The 23383-nt window shown below is 45.2% G+C and overlaps 1 protein-coding gene across 1 annotated transcript in view; it reads left to right on the plus strand.

The window, feature by feature from the left end:
• Nucleotides 1-23383, plus strand: part of LOC146797105 (blue-sensitive opsin-like) — a 200146-nt gene that overhangs the window by 13544 nt on the left and 163219 nt on the right. Inside the window, exons 2-3 of the mRNA XM_085629746.1 lie at nt 13486-13654; nt 17208-17373. Coding sequence (XP_085485872.1) covers nt 13486-13654; nt 17208-17373 — 335 coding nt within the window. The remainder of the gene's footprint in view (nt 1-13485; nt 13655-17207; nt 17374-23383) is intronic.

The raw sequence follows: 23383 nt of genomic DNA on the forward strand, positions 1-23383 counted from the left end.
GCGCTTCCCCCCACTCTTTCCGCTGGCCTGGCACGTGAGGCAGGACTTGCAGTGGGCCTCCACATTCGCTCGCATCTTGGGCCAATAGAAGTGGGTGACGAGTCGCTGGTAGGTCTTATCTTGGCCCAAGTGTCCGGCCAGGGGTACATCATGTGCCAGGCCCAGGAGGAGACTTCGGAAGCGCCGGGGTACCACCAGTACTCAGGCCGATCCCAACTCGGCCGACTTCTGTTCGCTGTACAGGAGGCCATTTTCCCAGTATACCCAGTGGGTGCCGGTCCGGTCGCCTGCTGCTTGGGCCTCGGCCTGCTGTCGGGGTCCAATGAGGGAAGGGCAGGTGGATTGTTCTTGACAGAATTCTTCTCGGGAGGGCCTCCTTCGCCGTGCCACTGGGCCATTTCCGGCAGGTCCCCGAGCTCGGTCAGGGGTTCGGGGTCGGAAGGCACGGACCCCTCGTCGGGAGCGGTCGCTTCTTCCGGAAGGGGGTCGTTGGCCTCGGGTGTCGCATCCGGGACCTCGGGGATGGTGGCGGTGCTCCGTGGCATGGCCTCCCCCCCCCTCGGAGGAAGGCACTCTGAGAGTCATTGAGCGCGTGGTGGCGCATACCCATTCGGGTAGGCCCATCATCTCGAGATGGGCTCTTCGTTCCACTTGTCCCCACGGGGAATTCTCAAGGTTGTTGCCCAGGAGGCAGTCCACGGGCTGGGAGGTTTGGACCGCCACTTTTAACTTGCCAGTGACTCCCCCCCACTCGAAGGGAACTAGGGCCATCCGGCAGAGCCTCTCGGAATTGTCTGATGATATGACGGGACAAAAGGCACCGGGCAGGATTTGATCTTCGGAGACCAGGTGACAATGAGCCGCCGTGACACTCGCCCCGTGTCCCGGAGGCCCTCGACGCTTTGACCGTTGACCGTCACCTGCTGTCGGTACTTCTTCGTGTTGGTGGGTAGGGACGTTCCGGGGACCATCTCCCGGTCCCCCAGGGAGACCAAGGCCATGGCGGCTGGTTCCCATTCTTCGGAGTCTTCCATCTCTTCCCCCAGGGCTACGGAGGCCATTTGTCGAGCCGGCGGGGTGGTTGTGGCGGTTCGCTGGTACATGGGACATTGAGGGTCGCTGGCGTAGTGTCCGGTCTGTTGGCAGCGGAAACAGGTGATCCTCACTCGGGGCCCCGGCCTCCCCGGTGGCCCGGTGCTGGCCGGAGGTGGAGCTGGAAAGGGCGGAGGTTGTCCTCTGGGGGGGCTGAGCGGGGATCCCCCCGGGAGTTCCCTTGGCCGGCCTTGATTCCCTCCGCCCCTCTGGCGGGGGGGTCCCTGACTGTGGCGACCGTAGTCTCCCACGGGACCCCGGGAGGCCCGGGTGTTTACCCACCGGTCATCCTCGACGGCCAGTTTTCGAGGGTCTGTGAGTTTGCTGTCCAGGAGGTGCTGGCGCAGTTCTACAAAGCAATTAGCGGACAAGTGTTCCCATGCGATTAGGTCGAACAGCTCCTCAAAGGTGGAGACCTTGCTGCCCTTGATCCACCCGTCCAAGGCCCGGCTGTAAAAGTTCACGTATTCCACCCAGGTGGTACCGGGTATCTTCTTGCAGTCTCTAAACCGTTGTTGGTACATTTCCGGGGTGAGCCCATATCTGGCTACTAGGGCCTCTTTCATGTGACTGTAGGAGTTCATCACCGGGGAGGGCAGGTCCAGCAGGGTATCTCTCCCCTCGCTCAGGAACCTGCCCCACAGCCCAGCCCCCCAGTCTTTCTGCGGGACTCGGTGGGAGGTCATGGCGACTTCGTAGGCTTTGAACCATTGCTGGATGTCGTCGTTCTTATAGTATTCCTTCACCACATCTTTGGGGATGTGGACCTTTGGTTTCACGGTGGAGGAGAGGGGTTGGGTTTCCGAGGGTCTGGCCTCCGCATTCTTATCCTTGAGCTCGATCTCTTTCAGGCTACGTTCGTGCTCTAGTTGGAGTTTTCTTTCTTCGTGTTCTCTTTGTCGTTTCTTTTCCTCAAGTTCTCCTTGCAGGCGTAACTGTTCTACCGCCAGCTTCTTTTCGGCCAGTTTTAGTTCTCCTTCGATTTTTAGTTTTGCTAGCTCTAGTTCGTGGTTGCGGCCCCTTTCTCGGTCCGCTAGCTCCTCTGGGAATAGGCCCCCCTCGGGGGCGCCGTTCCTCCCCGGGGTGCTTCGTGGTTCGTTAGGAGGCTCTCCTTCTGTTTGTGTCCGGGGAGTTCCCGCCTCGACCCAGGTTTTTAATGCTCCCTGGAAGTCCTCTTTCGTGCTTAGTCCGGTGGTAGCGATTCCAAGGTCTTTGCAAAATTGTTTCAGTTCTCGGTGCGTATAAGATTCCAACTGGTCCTCTCGGAATGTCGTGCTCGGGTTGGTGCCTGCGGCACCTAGGGAGGTTTCTCCTTCCATTTCTTCTTGGTAGTGCGTTAGCCGTCCACTGCACGATCTCTAGGTGTTGGCTCGGATCCCGTCGCCTGCCACCAAATGTTGGAAGGCGTTCCCCGGGGAGGCTGCGGAATACGTTCCCGACCACCCGGAGGCCCACCTTTCCCAGAGTTAGGCCGAGCAAGAGCGGAGAGGCCCTTCCTGGAAGGGTCTCGTACCTAGGATCGCACATGCTGCACTTACTCTCTTCGGATAGAGGGACACCACACAGGAATTCTTTGCAAGACAATAGACTTTATCGTTAGTTGTCAGGGATCTTTATGATCCGGAAGGCAGGAGCAGAATTAGTGCCACAAGCGGCAGCGATCTCGTGATGAGGGGTAAGGGGTAGCAGGACAGTCTTTGAATCAGTGTCTCTGCGGAGTATCCGGTGCACAGCTCTCAATCCTCGAGCTGAGGGGATGTTACTTCTCTCGGCAATCTCTGCCGATTCTCTTGGAGGAGCAGGCCGTGAGTCACTCAGCAGGCACCGGAGGTTCGTAGTTCGGGGAGCCGCGACGGCGTCAGCAGGGCTCAGGTGGTTCAGAGTTCGGGAAGCCGCGACAGCGTCAGCAGGGCTCAGATGGTTCAGAGTTCGGGGAGCCGCGACAGCGTCAGCAGGGCTCAGGTGGTTCAGAGTTCGGGGAGCCGCGACAGCGTCAGCAGGGCTCAGATGGTTCAGAGTTCGGGGAGCCGCGACAGCGTCAGCAGGGCTCAGATGGTTCAGAGTTCTTCGGTTTCGGGGAGTGATCGAGCCGCGACCAGGTCAGCAGGCTCTCGTCAGTCCAGGTCTTCTCTGCCTCCCGTCCCTTCAGCACCCCTTGTTATACTCCCCCTCCTCTTTGAAGTCCGGAGTCCTCGCCGAGAGGGGTCTTGGTGCCTGGGGGCGGTGTGTCGGGATTTCCTGTCGCTCGGCCCTTTGATCTGTTCAGGTGGGTCCGGGAGGGACTCCAGACACCCAGCAGGCGAGGCGGCCGCTCACCGGGGGCCTGGTGGTCGATCGAAACCTCCCTTGGGGAAGAGACCAGAGGTGTGACAGGGTCGGCGCCTCTCGGTCTGGTTTGGGGGGTTTCGCTCTCCCTCGGCCGGGCATGCGTGTTGGGGATCTGGCCGGCCCTCGGAATGTTGGGCCACGGGGGCCGGAAGTCTGTGACATCGAGGTTCGGCGCGGTTGCAGGGTAGCTTGCTGGTCGGGAGGGCCCACGCCACGAGGCCGGTCTCACAAGGGTTTACTCTTTCATTCACATTATGTGTTAAAACAAGCATTGACAGTGCAAATTGTTTGTATGCTGCGTAGCGGAAAGTTTTATACTGAGTTTGACAACACAACAAAGGTACAACATGAATAGCAGTTGCGCAACCTTCCCTAAAACAAAGAAAAAACCCAACAAACAGGTGACAATAGCAGGGAAACATCACACTGTTCTGCCACACATAGAAGACTGACTCAACAGAGGAAGCTAACATACCGACGAGGGAGTGAAAGAGGGTAAAGGGCTGGTGTATGCTTTCCACACACAGACAAGAAGTACAACACTCTTGGAAAAACAACCAAACCTCTTATGGAATTACCATACATTCATGTGCTCCCATAGGACGAAGGACCCTCACTTGCCTCGCGTGGTATGGTTCATCACCGGGTTTCACAAAATGTGTTTGCAAATCGGGTAGGAATGACAGAGTCAAAGAGAGTCTTTGTGCTGAGGGAGTCCTCAGGCAGAGCACCATGTTGGTCCCCTAGATAAGGAAAAGGGTCCTTATGTACTTGGGTGTCAGGGATTGGTGTATGCTTCAGGTACAGAATGTGCCAGCTCTGTGCCCAAGCTACCTGCTGGGTGCCTGCCCACCCAATAGGGAGTCCTTCAAGAAGCCCTGAGAACTGCTAGCTCTGCCCACTGGTATGCCTGTGCATTGCCAGCCAGTCTTTGACCACCCTGTGCATAGGCTGTTCTGTGCAGAAAACAAACTCTAGTGTGAACATGAGCTGTGTACACAGGGCTGGACTGGCCGTAGCGGGCATCGGGAGTTTCCTCGAGAACCTACAAGGATGGGGGGCAGTTTTGCAGCGGTGGGGGGCAGTTTTGCAGCGGTACTGCAATATCGGCCACCAGTAACAAAACCAGCAAGCAAGTGTTTCTAACCTCTCTGGGCCATGCAGTGCTTCCCAGGGAGCTGGTCTGAGAATATTGCCAGGGGTGCTTTGGGTTCCCAGTCTGGCACTGTGTGTACAAGTGCCTGGCATGTGGTCAGAGAGACTGCACCAACGAGGGTGGGAGGGAGGCGCTGCGGGACAGGAGGTGGCATGCCAAAAGCACCAATCTTCCGAAGGCAGAAACGACATTATCTGGTGAGGGGCTCACATTAGAGAAGAGGACACAATGGAGGCGTGAGTGAGAGTTCAAGGGTTACATAGGTCTTAGTGACAGCTGCAGGTTCGCCTATTGGGAGTGACATGCACCTTGCTGCACCACCTCGCTCTTCAAATGTGAGTGTCACTTCTTGGAGCACATCATTCATTGTTTTTGGTCTCACTCCTGGCTGTTCGTTTCATGCAAGAGCCACTCCTTGGTGCAGTCTCTTTCATTGTGATAATTGTGAGTCTCACTTCTTGGAGCACATTCTCACTTATTTGGTACAATTCCAAACCTAGTAGACAGCTAGGTACAGAAGGAGAGAGGAATGGAGAGACGGAGAGCGCAAGAGAGACGGGGTTTTGAGAGAGGCATGAGAGAAAAAGACAGATAAACTGAGAGTACTGCAAAAGAAAATGAAAAGTATGAATTTAAATGGTTGAGCCATCTTGACCCAACCTGCCCCATCCCATTGGAATGGTCACTGATTCTTAGCTACGTATGATGGCCCTTGATGCGTCCATGGTTACTGCGGAATGGTAAATTAGGGCAGCGCACCACTGCCCAAATCCAGCCACTGTGCTTGTCTTCTACAACCTGCTGTTGGAATACTCAGTGTTTCACAGCTGTCTCTGGAGGTCTTTGATGCTTCAGAGGCAACAGTCGCTGTTTCACAGCTGTCTCTGGAGGTCTCTGATGCTTCCGAGGCAACAGTCGCTGTTTCACAGCTGTCTCTGGTGGTCTTTGATGCTTTCGAGGCAACAGATGCTGTTTCACAGCTGTCTCCGGTGGTCTTTAATGCTACCGAGGCAACAGTCGCTGTTTCACAGCTGTCTCTGGAGGTCTCTGATGCTTCCGAGGCAACAGTCGCTGTTTCACAGCTGTCTCTGGTGGTCTTTGATGCTTTCGAGGCAACAGATGCTGTTTCACAGCTGTCTCCGGTGGTCTTTAATGCTTCCGAGGCAACAGCCGCTGATCCACACCTGTCTCTGGCAGTCTCTGATTCTTCAGAGGCAACAGTCCAACTCTGGACTTCCATTGGAACAGTCGCTGTTTCACAGCTGTCTCTGGTGGTCTCTGATGCTTCGGAGGCAACCGTCGCTGTTTGACAGCTATCTCTGGTGGTCTTTCACCCTTCCATTGGAACATTCACTGTTTTGTAGCTGCCAGCTGTGGTGTTTGTTGCTTCCATTGGATCAGTCACTGTTTTGTAGCTGCCTGCGGTGGTGTTTGTTGCTTCCATTCGATCAGTCACTGTTTTGTAGCTAGCTATGGCGGTTTCTGATGCTTGCGTTGGAACAGTCACTGTTTCGCGGATAGCAGTGGCAGTGTTTGTTGCTTCCATTGGAACAGCGATGTATGTTGCTTCCACTGGAAGAGTCACTGTTTCGTAGCTACCTGCAGCGGTGTTTGTTGCTTTCATTGAAACAGTCACTTTTTCATGGATACCTGCGGTGGTGTTTGATGCTTCCATTGGAACAGTTATTGTTTCATACCTGTGGCATTGTTTGTTGCAGTGTTTGTTGCTTCCGTTGGAACAGTGTAAGAAAACAGGGCTTTTTGCAGATGTCGCCCCACTTGGTGCCCCCATTTGGACTACTAGATGCTAGTTTTCGACTCTGACAGTGCACTGAAGTCTGCCAACCAGCCTCCAGTGCCAGTGCTCTCTCCCTAAAATTGACATATGTAGTTGGCATCCCCAATTGAAAGAGACCATAACCCCCTTGTAAGTCCCTTTTAGGTAGTTCTGTGTTACCCAGGGCATGGGTGGTAGAAGGGTACCCAGGGCCTGTAGCCCTGTTTGTGACACCCCGAGTGACCCAGGTAAACAGATGACAGCAGACCTGTTATGGCAGATTGCAGGAACAGTGTTAACTGCTCGATTTTGACTTTGTCCTCGCCATGTGTGACAGGGTCACAGCACTGCCCTTAAGCATATGTCAATCACCCGTAAAGAAGGAGAAGGTCTCTTCTTCCCACAAGGCAGGGTGCAGAGTGTAGACATGTAAGTACAAGCTTATATGTCTCTATAGTGGCTTTACCATTAAAGTCCATTATAAGTGATAGGCGGTACATAGGATAACATGGGACTTACACCCAGGCATACCCGAGTTGCTAGCTCTATTATAGTACCACCTAAATATGTCGAATTTGGTGTTAAACAATATGCCTCCTCTCCCCTGACACGAATCTCGTAAGGTAAGAAAGGTGGCTACCTAGTGGCTACCCACCTGGTTACCCTAACTGAAATATGCTTTGGCTGGCAAACCCGGGTTTTACCACCCCAGCTGCCACCATGACAGGTTTCTGACCTCCTGCCAGGCAGTGTGAACTCTCCCAGGAACCCGAACAACGGCTTGAGCAGGAAGGAGGTCACACCTCTCCTCTCCCAGGTGGCCTAGTGAAGTGACACATCAGAACGGTGAGCTTCGAAGGCTGCACCACCACTGATATGCATCTGGGCTGTCCCCCTGAGAAGGACACAGTCCTCCCCCTTGCCCCAGGCATGGCTGGACCCTGGCAAGGCGTGAAATTAGGTATGCAGAAGGTGTACGCCTCCAGGAAGGCTGGTTACACCTCCAGGATGAGCAGGATGATCTGTACACCTAAAGTTCATTTCTGCCACCTTTTAGGAGGGCAAAACTAGTGGGCTCTGGGTAGAAAAGGCGACCCACACCACCGGATGTAGTCACCTCGGGCAGACTAGCAGCAGGGACTAGCTGCCCATTGGCTACTAGCTCCAACACCCCTAACCCCCACAAAATCTAGGATTTAAGGGACTCCCCTGACACCAGAACCTCAGATCTGAGCCATCTACTTCAAAGAAGGACCAAGAGGTGACCTGTGTTAATGACAACAGGACTTTGCCCACCAGCACAAAGCAAAAGAGGGGTATGGTGTACCTGAGGCAACAGGCTTGGAACTGAGTGAACGACTCTGATCCTTGGCTAAAACGCGACAATCCCGAAGTGAGGGACCCTTGTGGAAGCCAGAACCACCCTCAGACTCCCCTGGATTGGTGGGACCAGTCGCCTGCAAAGTGTAGGTAAAATTACTCTCTGCATCTAAAGAATAGCTGGCCATCGGGTCCTCTGAGGAATCACCCAAATGTAAATGGTGAAGTGCATTCTGGGAGTTGTAGTCTGGCTTTCACCAAAGTTACACGCCACTACCGCACTCCCCTCGACCGCAAGGCGTTGAAGTTCCTTTTCATTACTTTTACTGCTACCCAGGGCGTGTTGGCTACCAGTCATGTAACTGACCACTTAACTCAATGCTACAATAAGAGGGCACTTCACAACACCTGCTACCGACATCAGTAACGACCCTGCTCTTGTGTATTTGCACCCCCTTTCTGCTGGCACCGTCCCTATGGTAAAAGCATCTTGGGTGCGATTCCCGTTCAAAGACCACTGATAGCCAGGACAATCACTGCACCCGGACTCCCCGGGACAGGTCAAATTGAACTTACTATTGGGCCCTGGTCCTGGGACCTCAAAGACCTCTAACCTACGAGGGTACAACATCACTCGACCCCTAAGTGACCGATTGCCACTAGCATATTTTCCCATTGACCGTAATGTTAAATGTCTGCACATTTTAATGCATTCTCTCTGGTTTTATGTATGCGATTTAGTTCATTTTGGTATCTAAATTTGCATAAAAAAATATACTGTTTTTATACATTAGTGTTGGATTTTTCTCGAGTCTTGTCAATTATTTATGTATACTGCAAAATACTTAACACATGTTCCTCTAGTAATGCTTGACTGCTCTTTGCCACACTACCAGGACTGAGCTAAGGATTATTGTTGTGAATCCAAGGATCCCCTCTGAAGCTTTGTGATAATATTGCATGGTAAGGGCACCCACCCATACCACATAATATTCCACTTTCCTATAAACAGATAGGGCCCGATTCACAGAACTAACTTAAGACAAAATCCTAAACTTACTACCATTTTCGTATTCACAGAATGCACTTACTCATTTTGGTATTCACAGAAGACACTTACTCACTTCGATATTCACAGAAGTTAGGAGTCCTAACTTTAGGACTCCTAAATGCCTTCTGTGAATACCGAAAGTCTTAAAATTAGGATTTTTCTCAGTTTAGGAGTCCTAAAGTTAGGACTCCTAACTTTACTACTACTAAACTGAGAAAAATCCTAATTTTAAGGCTTTCGGTATTCACAGAAGGCATTTAGGAGTACTAAAGTTAGGAGTCCTAAGTTTACTACTACTAAATTGAGAAAAATCCTAATTTTAAGACTTTCGGTATTCAGAGAAGGCATTTAGGAGTCCTAAAGTTAGGAGTCCTAACTATACTACTACTAAACTGAGAAAAATCCTAATTTTAAGGCTTTCGGTATTCACAGAAGGCATTTAGGAGTCCTAAAGTTAGGAGTCCTAACTTTACTACTACTAAATTGAGAAAAATCCTAATTTTAAGACTTTCGGTATTCACAGAAGGCATTTAGAAGTCCTAAAGTTAGGAGTCCTAACTATAATACTACTAAACTGCGAAAAATCCTAATTTTAAGACTTTCGGTATTCACAAAAGGCAATTAGGAGTCCTAAAGTTAGGACTCCTAACTTCTGTGAATACCGAAATGAGTAAGTGCCTTCTGTGAATCCCAAAATGAGTAAGTTCCTTCTGTGAATACCAAAATGGTAGTAAGTTTAGGATTTTGTCTTAAGTTAGTTCTGTGAATCGGGCCCTCACTGTTTTGTAGCTACACGTGGCAGTGTTTGATGCTTCCATTTGGAACAGCATTGTTTCATCCCTGTGGTGGTGTGCGTTGCTTCCATCGGAACAGCATTGTTTCATCCCTGTGGTGGTGTGTGTTGCTTCCATCGGAACAGTCGCTCTTTCATAGCCACCTATAGCTGGTGGCTTTCGATGCTTACTGGGGATGTTAGATTATGGCAGTAGACCACTTCCTAAACCTGCCGAATGCTCTTGTCTTCTTCTGTCTGCAGTGGGACTGGTCCACATTTTGTATATATCTATGTTGGCATTCAATGCTTTCCATAGATAGTAAATAAATACAGCATGACTTATGCGCATAAACCCTAAGCCAGGGAATTTAGCAAGTAGAGAGTTAAGTGAGGATGCCCGTGGTTTACTGTTTGGCGATGGCATGGTGAACTCTTTAACAAATTATTTGCGTACCTTCACGATCCAGGATAAGGCGCAGATCTCAATGAGGAGAGTGTTTGCAAGCAATAGTTTTTACGGACGGGCTGGTAGGAGAGGGCAATCTACCAGCCGTGCAAACTACAGAGCCCAATATAACCCGGGCTATGGTTATTATAGAGTCCAAGGAGGTTCTCAATTTTTTCAACAAAGGGAAAGGTCATGAGGTTGTACAAATAGAGGAAGGGGTCACATTACCAGACAAGGACAGAACCAGGGTGAGTATGGAGATTGTTTCTGTTTCTATCCTGAACAGGTATAGGAGGAAGATGAAGGTATTTCAGGGAACAGTGGAAGACAATTACACAAGAACTATAGCGGGTTATTCAATAGATTTCGTTACAGAACCGGTTCAATTATACAAACCTCACAAATTGGTTTTCAAGAAGAGCTAATGCAAATAGTACAAGAGGAAGTTTTATAGATGTTGCAAAAAAATGTAATTATACAAGTGGGCGAAAAAGAGAAAGGGTTTGAAAGTATTTTGTACCTAGTGGAAAAAAAGGACAAAGGGTGGAGACCAGTAATAAACCTAAGGAATTTGAATCAATATGTGGTGTATCAGCATTTCAAGATGGAAGGAATTCATCTTGTAAGAGATATACGGCAAGAGAAGGATTGGATCTAAAAGATGCATATTTCACAATCTCAGTGGCAAAAAAGAGTCCGAAGTTTCTTCAATTTCGTTGGAAAGGTCAATTATATCAGTTTCAGAGTTTACCATTTGGGCTTTCATCGACCCCATGGTGTTTTACAAAGGTGATGAGACAGATAGTTGGTTTTCTAAGAGAGAGAGGAGTAAGAATGATCGTTTATTTTGACAATATATTATTGATGAGTCAGGAGATTATAGAATTAGAAAAACAATTGGTTATGGTGAAGGGTTGGAGAGTTTAGAATTTGTGGTGAATACAGAAAAGTCAATTTTGAGACCAGTGCAGAATTTAGAATTTTTAGGATTTGGAGTAGACACTGTATCAAGTCAGTTTTGTCTTCCGGAGAAGAAGGTGAAGAAGATAAAGCAGGAGGCACAATCAGTAATGAGGAAAGAAAGGGTGAAATTAAGAGATTTAGCACGAGTGATTGGCTTGCTATCTTCATCAATCTTTCCAGGGCCATTACATTATAGGGCCTTACAACGTGGTGGTACGGAGACGAGACATCAATTTCCATGGAGGCAAAGGAGGAGTTACTTTGGTGGAAAGAGAATTTGGAAATCTGGAATGGCTGAGCAATTTTTGGGATAGCTCCAGATTTTGTGTTAGAAACAGATGCGAGCAATTGAGGTTGGGGAGCGATTGATTTAGGTCTGGACACGAGGGGTCTTTGGACTCCGTAGGAGAAACATATAAATTGTTAGGCAATGAAAGCGGGTTTGTTCGCTTTGAAGAGTTTCTAAGCAGGATTACAAGGGAAGTCTGTACTGTTGAAGATCGACAATGTAACTGGTGTAGCATACATAAACAGACTGGGAGGAACAAGGTCCAAGGGATTAGTGGATTTGGCAAAGGAAATATGGGTGTTTTGTTTAGAACAAAAGATAGGATTGAGAACGGAATATTTCCTGCGAGAACAAAATGTATTAGCGGTTTGGAATTCAAGGTACATGATAGATTACAGCAATTGGAAACTGAAAGAAGAAGTATTTCAGAAAATATTAGAGGTGATGGGTCCTTTGGAAGTGAATCTGTTTGCTTCAAGGTTGACCAACCAGTTAACAAGGTATGTGAGTTGGAGACCGGATCCAGGGGCAATGGCAGTGAACACTTTTGTACAGAATTGGAAAGAGTTAAAGGGGTATGCGTTTCCCCCATTCTCTATGATCCAGAGGGTTCTAGTGCATGTGAGAAGGCAGAAATGTCAAATTGTTTTGGTTACTTCCTTTTGGAAGACTCAACCATGGTTTCCATCGGTGATGGAGTTGGCAGTGTAGGAATCTCTTTTGGTAGTGGCCTTCAAAGGTCTTCTAAAGAACGTGGAAGGGGGGAGAGCATCCGTTGGTGGAATCGGATTCTCCCAGCCTTCTAATATAGAAGATATCAGGTGTTCAGGAGCATTCAAGGAACTCTCAGGCACAGCTGCAGAATTACTCAAAGAATCTTGGGCCCCGGGTACAAGGAAGAGGTATAGAGGGGCATGGAAGGTGTGGCCTAGTTGGTGCATGGAATGGGGTTTGGATCCCTTGGAAGCTGATGACGTTCAGGAAGCAAACGTTTTTGGCTGAGTTATTTGGAAGAGGAATGCCTTAAAGAACAGTAAATTGTTACAGATCAGTGGTGTCTGATTGACATTCTCCCATACAAGGTGTAACAGTTGGTAAAAGTTCATTAGTGTGTAGGGTGATGAAAAGTATTCGATTGAGGAGACCCCCGCATCCGAAGTATAAGACTTTATGGAATGTGGATTTAGTTTTAAAGTTGCTTGAAGGATGGCCAATCAGTAAGTATTTAGGGGCAAGAGAATTGTCTAGGAAGTTAGCTTCCTTGTTGTGTCTTATATCTTTTGGGAGGGTTTCAGATGTGAAGCGCTGGAATTATCTCATAGATTTTATCAACTAAATGGAGCCGTTTTTTAGATATGCAGGAGGACTAAAACCATGTCTGGTTCTGTCTTCTATCCTATGTTTGATGAATATCCGAAGTTGTGTGTGGTGTGTTGCCTTAAAGAATATGAGAATAGATTGTTGGAGAAAAGAGCTGCAGGGGTTGAACAGGTGTTGATTTTGTATGTACAGACTTATAAGGCAGTTTGTAGTGCATCAATTGCAAGATGGGTTAAATGTGCATTGAAAGAAGCAGGTGTGGATGTATCCAAGTTTACGGCCCATTCAGCGAGAGGAGCAATGGCAAGTAGGCTGTGTATGTTGGGCGGAAGATTGGAAGATATTATGAGAGCAGCTGATTAGTCCTCTGCAGACACTTTCAGGAGGTTTTATTTTAAATCGATAGATCATGTTTCAAAATGTGTTTTACAAAAGCTTTGAACATACATAGTGCTAGCCTCCTGTCTTGACAAAAAATTGCGATTCTAAAAGGCTTACTGTATAAAGAATCGAGATTTTATCAAAGACAAGGATGCTAGCATTATCCCTCCCACCCAGCACTTTTGTGAGGTGTGGTGATTGTTGGATTTCAAAAAGTATAATATGTTATGATTAGGATTATGTTGAGAGTTCTGGAATGAAGAATTAGGACAAAGATGGGGAGAAATTACATGTTTGGTTTTGTATTCTGTAGAGACTTGAAAGAGGATAGCCGGAAATAAAGAGCGAATAGAAAAAAGAAGAGCAAACTAAAAGAGGAGGAAGATGGACGTCGCATGCTATTAGTGGAACTGAACATTATTTCAGTGGCGAATAAAAGTATTATGCATAATGCTAGCCTCCTTGTCTTTATTAAAGTCTCGATTCTTTATACAGTAAACCTTTTAGAATCGCAATTCCCTTAGCATTCTGTTCGAGTCTCTATAAAATACGCTTCCTGTTTCTGTTTCCTTCCATATCATACAGGTATGGTCAGTCTGTGGTGTTTAGCTGTGGTGGCCTTTGAGCGATACCTGGTCATCTGCAAACCTGTGGGCGGCTTCACCTTCCGAGAGAGTCACGCGATCATGGGTTGCATCTTCACCTGGATTGCAGCATTCACAGCAGCTGGCCCACCCCTGTTTGGCTGGAGCAGGTACATTTAACTTCTGCCAGAAGACAAGGTCATGAAGAAACAGGCAGAATTTGCTCACAAATTTCTAATAGACACACAGGCACTAATGACAGACAGGGAACACAGCAATTCAGACTGCCCATTTCACAGAATAATTCCCTACCACAGACTCCCCTAGTTATCCTGAATTTCCCTACCCGACACACCACTAGGAATGTACTTGTGCCAAACATCCACACTATTTTGAGAAGGGTACTTTGTTTAGAGAGGGTTAGAGCAAGTGAGGGGTGTAGCTGCTTTACAAAAGTAAGGCTCTTCTAGGGGTGGACGAACAATGGAGTGAACATTGCTTGAGCCTTCCACTTTTGGGGCTGGGTGGGTTCTGAGTTGCAGGAGTTTGATCTGTTCATACATGGGCTGGAGGATTAGTTTACAGAGCCTTTCACCTCTAGGGTTGGATAGTCAAGGTGTGGACATTGTTCCAGACCTTTGAAGGTCTAGGGTAGGATAGTAAAGGGTCTGAGCTTTTTAAATGTTTACAACCATCAGACAAACATTAAACACAAGGCAGAAGGCTCTGGACATTGTTGTAGAGCCTCTCACCCCTAGCACTGCATGCTTAATGATTTGTAGAGCACGCAGAGGGTTAGAGCTTTTCACCTGCCGACCTGAGTGGTGACTGGCTTGTATATGGTGTATGGTTTCACGTCTAGCTCTGGCTGCCCTAACCCAGAGCTTTTCACGCATAGGACTGCTGCATGGTCTATATGTGATAAAGGGGAAAAAGCCTGCATCTTCTGTGGCTGTATGGCGAATGGCTGGTTCAGGGTTAGCCATTCCCCTTTATATCACTGGTTTAAAGAAGACCCAAATCAAGAGTTATCAAGCATTACTTAGCGAGTACTATTTGGTGACTGTTGAGTATCATGTAAAATGGTGTTTGTTTCGTTATCCTACCTCCCTGTGGGCTTGTGACACCTTGAGTCTAACCCACTTCACCAAGGGTAGGCGTTGGCACCCTTCTCGACAGTCTTGGCACAGAAGCCAATGACTGCATTGCAAAGTCCCTCCAGAGTGGTGTTGGGATACCATGACATGGGTTGCAGTTGAGCTGGTTCTGCTAGGGCCCATGGTGCGCCTGTCCACTGCGTGCAGAGGATGTCCTTTTCCAAAACCCTCCACACAGCACCTTTCACAAACTCTTTACCCTCACACCTGGGCTTCCATGTGGGGAACCCTTCTCTCAGCATCTTGAGAGTACTGCAATTCCTTCATTGTCTCAAAAGACCCTAGAGTGGCTAGGCTGCATGCATGAATTTGATGGCAACATTGTTGGCACAGATTATCTGAGAAACTTTTGAGGTAAGAGTATTTAATATTAAAAACATCTGTTGAAGTCAATAGTATCTGGAAGTTGATGGCCTTCAGCAGGTGGTTGCAACTCGTCAGCTTTCCAGTATTTTTGGGACACACAGCCTTTTCAGTGAACAGTGGTCGAAGGGCAGACGACAGAATTGCCATTGGAGTCTTGGGCAAATTGGAACTCAAAGGCATTGAAGAAGATCAAAGACATATGTCATGAACTTCAGCAATGATTGAAGTTACAGTAGATACCGAGATGGGCAGTAACTCTAGAATAACAATATATTTGGAGTGACTGAAATGGCTGAGGAAATACTTAGATGGGTGGTTGGTTCAATGTAGTGATTTGTGTAAGACTGAGATCAATGGCTGGGTTAGAGAACGTGAGCAAGGATACCTTCATAATGTTGAACTAATGCTAGATACTTTGATGGATGGCTAATCTACAGTGTGATATGTTCAAGGTCTTGGTTTGATACTTCGATGGATGGCTAATCTACAGTGTGATATGTTCAAGGTCTTGGTTAGATACGTCGATGGATGGCTAATCTATACTATGATACGTTCAAGTGCTTGGTTAGATACTTCGATGGATGGCTAATCTACAGTATGATATGTTCAAGGTCTTGGTTAGATACTTCGATGGATGGCTAATCTATAGTATGATACGTTCAAGGTCTTGGTTAGATACTTCGATAGATGGATAATTTACAGTGTGATATGTTCAAGGTCTTGGTTAGATACTTCAATGGATGGGCAATGATATGTTCAGGGCCTTGGTTAGATACCTTGAAGGCTGGCTAGACACAATACAATACACTCATGATCTTGGTTAGATACCTCAATGGATGGCCAGTCCAGAGTACGATACGTCCAGGGTCTTTTGTTGGATGGCTAATCGACAGTATAATACGTTCAGGGTTTTGGTTAGATACCTTGATGGGTGGCTAGTCCACAGTATGTTATGGTCAGAGCCTTAGTTTGAGACTTGAAGGGTGGCTAGTCCACCATGCACTACATTCAGGGTCTTGGTTAGATACCCCATTGGATGTCTAGTCCACAGTGTGATACGTTCATGGTCTTGATTTCATACCTCAATAGATGTGTACTTCACAGTACAATATGTTCAGGTTCTTGATTAGATATCTTAGTGGATGGCTGTTCCACAGTACTATATGTTCAAGGCCTTGGTTGGATTCCTTCATCAAAGGCTACCTCATAGTGTGATACAGTCAAGGTCTTGGTTCGATACATTGATAGGGGGCTGGTCCACTATACGATACGTTCAGGGTCTTTGCTAGGTACCTCAATAGATAACTAGTCTACAGTACCATACAGTCAAAGCCTTGGTGACATAGATCGATAGGTGCCTAGTCCACGGTATGATAACATTAGGGTCTTGGTTAGCTACCTCAATCAATGGCTAGTCCACAGTACCATTCGTTCAGGGTCTTGGTTGCATTCCTTCATCGATGGCTACATCACAGTATGATACCATCAAGGTCTTGGTTCGATACATCGATAGGGGGCTGGTCCACTAAACGATACGTTCAGGGTATTTGATAGGTACCTTGATAGATAACTAGTCCACAGTACCATACAGTCAGAGCCTTGGTTACATCCATTGATAGGTGACTTGTCCGCAGTATGATAATGTTAGGGTCTTGGTTAGCTACCTCAATGGATGGCTAGCCCACAATACCGTAAATTCATGGTCTTGCTTAAATCCCTTCATCAATGGGTATATCACAGTATGATTCCGCCAAGGTCTTGATTCAATACATCGATAGGGGACTGGTGCACTATACAATACGTTCAGGGCCTTTGCTAAGTACCTTGATAGATGAGTAGTCGACAGTACCATACAGTCAGAGCCTTGGTTACATACATTGATGGATGGCTAGTCCATGGTATGATAACATTAGGGTCTTGGGTAGCTACCTCAATGGGTGGCTAGCTCACTGTACAATAAATTCAGATTATTTGTTAGATATCTTAATGGGTGGCTTGTCCTTAGGACGATACACCCAGGGTCTTGGTTAGATAGTTTGATAGAAGGCTATTCCATAGTGCAACCAGTTCATGGTCTTGGTTCGACATATATATATAAATGGGTGGTGAGTCCAGAGTATGTGTACATTCAGACCTTAGGTCAAAAGGCTGGAATCATTTCATAGATGGTTCAGGAATTTCCTTTCTTTCTTGGTCGCAGGTACATCCCAGAGGGCCTGCAGTGCTCCTGTGGCCCAGACTGGTATACGGTGAACAACAAGTGGAACAACGAGTCCTACGTCCTCTTCCTCTTCTGCTTCTGTTTTGGGTTCCCGCTCTTCATCATCATCTTCTCATATGGCCGGCTCCTCTTCACCCTTCGTGCTGTAAGTGCACTGGTTTGAGTATTGACCAGTTCTTATGTAAGGAGGCCAAGACTTGTCCTAAGCATTGCTACCTGTGCTGGACAGGCTTTTTTGTGAGCAAAGCTTGTTCGGCTGATACTGTCTGTGTTGTGCTGGCTCTGTATTTGCAGGAGAAGTGTGTGAGGCTGCTAGTCCTGCTCTGTGGGTGAAAGAAGCTTGGACTAAATGTAAATGTATGTGTCTTGTAAAGCGCACTGCTGCCCTGAGGCGTCGTGGCGCTGTAGACCGCTGGGGAACCCGTCCTGGCTATCCCTGTGAGATGGTCCCTCCTGGGTATCTCCAAGGTGAAACCAGGCATCCCCGGCGAATGTGGGGGGCCGTTGTGGAGATGAGGCAAGCTAATGCCCAGAGTTGCCGAGTGTGTTCCTGGTTAGAGTAGGTACCGAGGCGAGAATTATCGAGTCCGTTTTGACCCTGGTCCACGACCCTGCCGCGTCAGGAATTGAACCCTGGTCCCTGGCCGATTCTCTGCTTGCGGATCTGCCGCCTCTAACCAGTGAGCCACACCTCTCCACTGTACTTGAGATAGAAACCTGACCATGACTGTTTGTGTGCAGCTGCTCTTTGTGCTTGGACCATGTCCTGTCCCATCAGAAGCATTGCAGGGCTGCTGAGATGTTCTGTAGCTGCCATGTTAACAGTATGCTAGCACCTTAGAGAAGTGATGGTAAGATTATAGCTGTTCTGGTAGACGAATAATAGTTCCCTCCTGAAAAGAGCAGGTGGCCTCTCACACCACCAACCAGAATGCACTGTACCAGCAGGGAAGGGGATAGAGGGGTTTAGTGTCCACGGTTATTCTAACCCCCCACTCTGCTCAGACCACAAACTTGTAAAAGTACCTTCTTCGGCTGCACAACCTTACACAATGTCATGCGCAATTGATCTTCATGGTCATACCAGCGAAGCGTTTTACTGTATAAAGGCCATTGCCGTTGCTCGTGCTTGCCAAGGAAGGGACCTGTACATATTAAGCATTTCAACCAAAGACTGGTTTGAATTCAAGCCACAGCATTTAGTTTTAAATCTTGGAAATGGTGCTCACTAGACAGAGCGTGAAGAACCATCTTTTTTCACAAAATGTGTGCAGATCATCACAACCATCAGATGACTCTTGACTATGCAATTTTCATTTGGGGTGGCATAAAGAGTTATTTCATAAGCAGAAGGGAAGGGCGTTACTTTTAAAGTTCAACAAGTATTGTAGAACTCTGATGTGTTGTCTCTTTAAGAACTGATTCTATGGAGTGTTATGATATGGTATGGTATGGACAGCTGGTCAGGAGGCTACTGGCGAATGGCAGCACTGGAGAGTTTCTTCAATAAACCTACTATTAAATCTGTCCTGTGCTCTGGATTGCGTCTTTTATGAAAAGACCTCCTCTTCATCGCCAGTATTAGCTTCCCTTAGTAAAAGGTGAAATCCGTAGCACAGGATAGATTAAGTAGTTAGTCAAAGACAAAGCCAAAGTCCCCATCTCTGGAATAAGCTTTCATCCCATCTTCTCTCCATCGTCGAACATAAACATTTCCGGAAAGAATTAAAAACGTGGCTATTTGATCAGAAATAATTGAATAGATATGACCTACAGTCTACTGGAGTCCCGCAAGCGCCATGAGACCTTAAGGTGATTTGTGCACTCAACAAGTTTCTTTGACTTTGAAGTAGTTAGTAGGTTTATTAACACAACTGTGGTTCACCAGCAGCCTCCCGTCCAATTGCCCATATCATATTATAACATCTCAGTGCATTTGAGCACAGAGATGGAGGAAGAATGAGACAGGCATAAGACAAGGATGAAGAACTCGTCACATTGGAAACTGGGTTCTGATCAATGACACAATATCGTGGTAAACAATATCGCTGACAAAAATATTGTGTCAAAACTATCACTTTCCATAATATCCTGATCCTATACTTATAAAGTAAGTACAAAAATATCAGGGAAAAATATTGTTGACACTAATATCGTCCAAAAATATTATTATAATATAATATAAATAAGTTTAAACTAGTAAATGTTCAATATAATAATATATAATTTTAATATATTAAAAATTCAATATATTCCACTAATATGTATTACTACATATAAATATACACTTATATAAACACAGAAACACGTATATGTGTTTATATTTATGTAAATATATATATATTGTAACATAATTAATAAAAATACCCATTTTGCATTATATTTGATATTTGAAATGTATTAGTACAGTATATAGTACAATATATATATATATATATATATATATTCACTGAAAAAACCATAGGTTTCAGAGACGTTATAGTTAGAAATGAGCATTTAAAAAACCTTAGAAATTCACAGAAAAAACCATAGGTTTCAGGGGTGTTATAGTTAGCTGGCCATTTCACTCGCACAAAACCATTGAATTTCCTCCGTTATAGTGAGTTCTGCTAACTATAACTCGCGCGCCCGCAATGCACTGTTGATGATGTCACATATTGCATCATTCATGACATGGTCAGTGACATCACTGATGACATCACTGATGACATCTCAAATGACATCACTGATGACATCATCCACGTGACAATCTGATACACCTCATCTTACACTAGTATAACCTTTCATCACTCACTGTAAAAAACAGAGTACCACATTTGAAACCATTGACACACCAATACCAGTTATACCTACTCACTGATTCCTAAGTCTACACACACAACTACCCATTCATCAACAGAATCATCTATACATGCAGTCATTAATTAATAGAACACTATCAAATGCTCTTATACACATATATAGACATAGACACATCAGCAGTCATCTTAGTAGGTTATGCAATCATCCTACTCACTCATGAAAAAAATTAATCACACTTACATTTACTCACTTACACAATTATCCAACAACACCCCATTTATTCAAACATATAGTAACTCATAGTTAATATGTTAAAAAATCACCATTACAATTATACACTCATTCATATAGTAACTCTCACAATCACTGACTCTTACACATACTTATTTATATACACCAACTCTCACATACAATGCCTTTTATTTTTTTACTTTGTTGAAGATGTACAACTAAAACATATATCCGCTCACCAACACACAAATAAATACACTCAGTCAACCAAACAACTATTTCCACATGCACTCTTAAACCTATACACCTAGTCAATCAACCATTCACACATCTATGCATAGAGTTACACACACCCCATCCAACCACACACAAACTCAGTGTCCCATACAAATACTCACCCATCTAATCAATAACTAATATACACACTCATGTAGTTAGTGACCAACTGATGCAGCATGTTATACAACAACAGAGACAGTGATGCACACATTCACATAGTTTAGTTACTAATCCATGTATTAAGTGAGACACTTTTAATTACTCACTTAAACAGACGGTCAGACAGCTACTAAATCCTCCATCCAGACAGTTATATATCCACTAAATCTTCAATACAGATTGGTATATATATAATACATATTTAAATTTCAAACTAAACCACATTCACTGGATGATATAATCAGTGATGTCATTTGAGATGTCATCAGTGATGTCATCAGTGATGTCACTGACCATGTCATGAATGATGCAATATGTGACATCATCAGCAGTGCATTGCGGGCGCGCGAGTTATAGTTAGCAGACCTAACTATAACGGAGGAATTTCTATGGTTTTGTACGAGTGAAATGGCCAGCTAACTATAACACCCCTGAAACCTATGTTTTTTTCTGTGAATATATATATATATATACCTACATATATAAACATATATATAATCTGCATATCTATATAAATACAAATATAAATGCATGCATACATATACATATATGCATACATATGCATTTTATGTAAATGAAAGTTTGAAAAAAATTAATAAAAGCAAAGCTAAAAAGCCACCTAATTACAAACAGAATTGCTTTAACTTAAACGAGTGCGAGACCCATTGCATTTTCAATGCTTGTTTACTTTGGTTCCATCAAGAAGGCATTCAGATGCATCACACATGTGCTATAAATTCTGAATGTTAGCACTCTAGTTGCTCATTAGATCACTGTAGTAAAGCTACTGCTCACCAGGGAAGTCTGCTGCTGGTATTCAAAGTGCATGTTTCAGTCTGCATGTTGGAATTTTTTAATGAAATAGAAGAGGATTTAAGAAGTAAAAATGTGCCCTAATTTTTCTTTCTGCAGCACTAATCATAATTTCTATGGCAAAATGAACCCCCTCATTTTGTTCCTTTGCAAATTAAATGTTTTAAGTGTTACCACTTTATTCCAATCAAGATAGCTTCAGGTGTGCCATACGTTTGTCATAAGTAAGACTGTTAGCGCTCTAGTTGTTCTTTAGAACACTCTGGGACATTCTGTCATTGGGCTAAACTTGGGCTACATCTGGGTGATATGTGTGCTACATTTGGGCTCTTTTGTCTCTGGTGGCCATCTTGGGAGACTTATTTGTTATGAAGTTTCCTAATTTCCTCATTTACTACAGTCTCCTCAGTAGGAATGCTTTCAGTTTTTTACTTTGATTCCATCAAGAAGGCATTCAGATGTGTCACAACACATTTGCCATAAATTCAGAATGTTAGCACTCTAGTTGCTCATTAGATCACTGTAGTAAAGCTACTGCTCACCAGGGAAGTCTGCTGCTGGTATTGAAAGTGCATGTTTCAGTCCGCATGTCAGAATGTTTTAATGAAATAGAAGAGGATTTGAGAAGTCACTCAAAATGTGCCCTAATTTTTCTTTCTGCAGCACTAATCATACTTTCTATGGCAAAATGAACCCCCTCATTTTGTTCCTTTTTAAATTAAATGTTTTAAGAGTTACCACTTTATTCCAATCAAGATGGCTTCAGGTGTGCCATACGTTTGTCATAAGTAGGACTGTTAGCGCTCTAGTTGTTCTTTAGAACACTCTGGGAAGCTGCAGTAGAACACAAAGGAATCAACTGACAGTCTCTGCCCTTGTTGGATGTACATGTTTTACTGAGAATGTCAGACTTCATTCTCACATGACTGAGAAAGATAATGTGAATTTACAGAAAATATGCTCTCAGTTTAGCTTATTGATCACCTTCCAAACCTCTGTGGGAAAAGCATGAGAAAATAGTTTTCTCTCAAACATGATTCATGATATCCCAGCAGAAGGCTTTTTCACATGGTAATCACCTTAGAACACTCCACAATTCCTAAAATGAGTATGGTACCATCAACAAATTATGTATAATGTAACTAAAGTCTTAAGCCCTTCTATTAACTGCAATGCTTTATAATGAGGTGCTATCATGTATATTGGTCCCAAGATGGCTGCCAACACTTCTTGGATGAAGTGCTGACAGCCAATCAGATCTCACGGTGAAATGTGTGGTTAGGCTCTGCCCAGATATATCTATGATTTTACTTTTGATTTTCTCAGGAACTACTGAATGGATTTACACCAAAAGGCACGAGTGTGAACCAAGGACTACCATTTTGTCAAATTTGGTGTAATTCCGTTCAGCAGTTCGGGCTGTAGCTGCGATTAAAGGTTCCTATGGAAAATTGCATGGGGTAACATGTTTTGGAACCCCTTTTTTCTCGGCCCCTCTTGACGAATCACCCCGAGACTTTCAGGATAGGAGCAGACCGGAGCGCCCCACCAGTTTCGAAAGTTTCACGAAGATTCGTCAGCCGGCGCCAAAGTTATTCTAAATAGAATGTTGCAGATTTCCTATGGATAATAGGTCCTAACTATGACTACCTACTGGCGACCGCCAGTTGTTAATATATATATATACATCTATATACATATATAAATATATATTCATACTAATAAAGGTAAAATCTAAAAATTCTTATAATATAAAAATACATATTTCTATTAATTATGTTAGACTACATATATATGTAGTCTAACATATAAATGTTTATAAAACCTACATATACTATAAAATTTTAAAAAGTAGAATAAGATAAAATATA

The sequence above is a fragment of the Triturus cristatus genome, chromosome 10, assembly GCF_964204655.1.
Source record: "Triturus cristatus chromosome 10, aTriCri1.1, whole genome shotgun sequence".
NCBI classification, from domain to species: domain Eukaryota; kingdom Metazoa; phylum Chordata; class Amphibia; order Caudata; family Salamandridae; genus Triturus; species Triturus cristatus.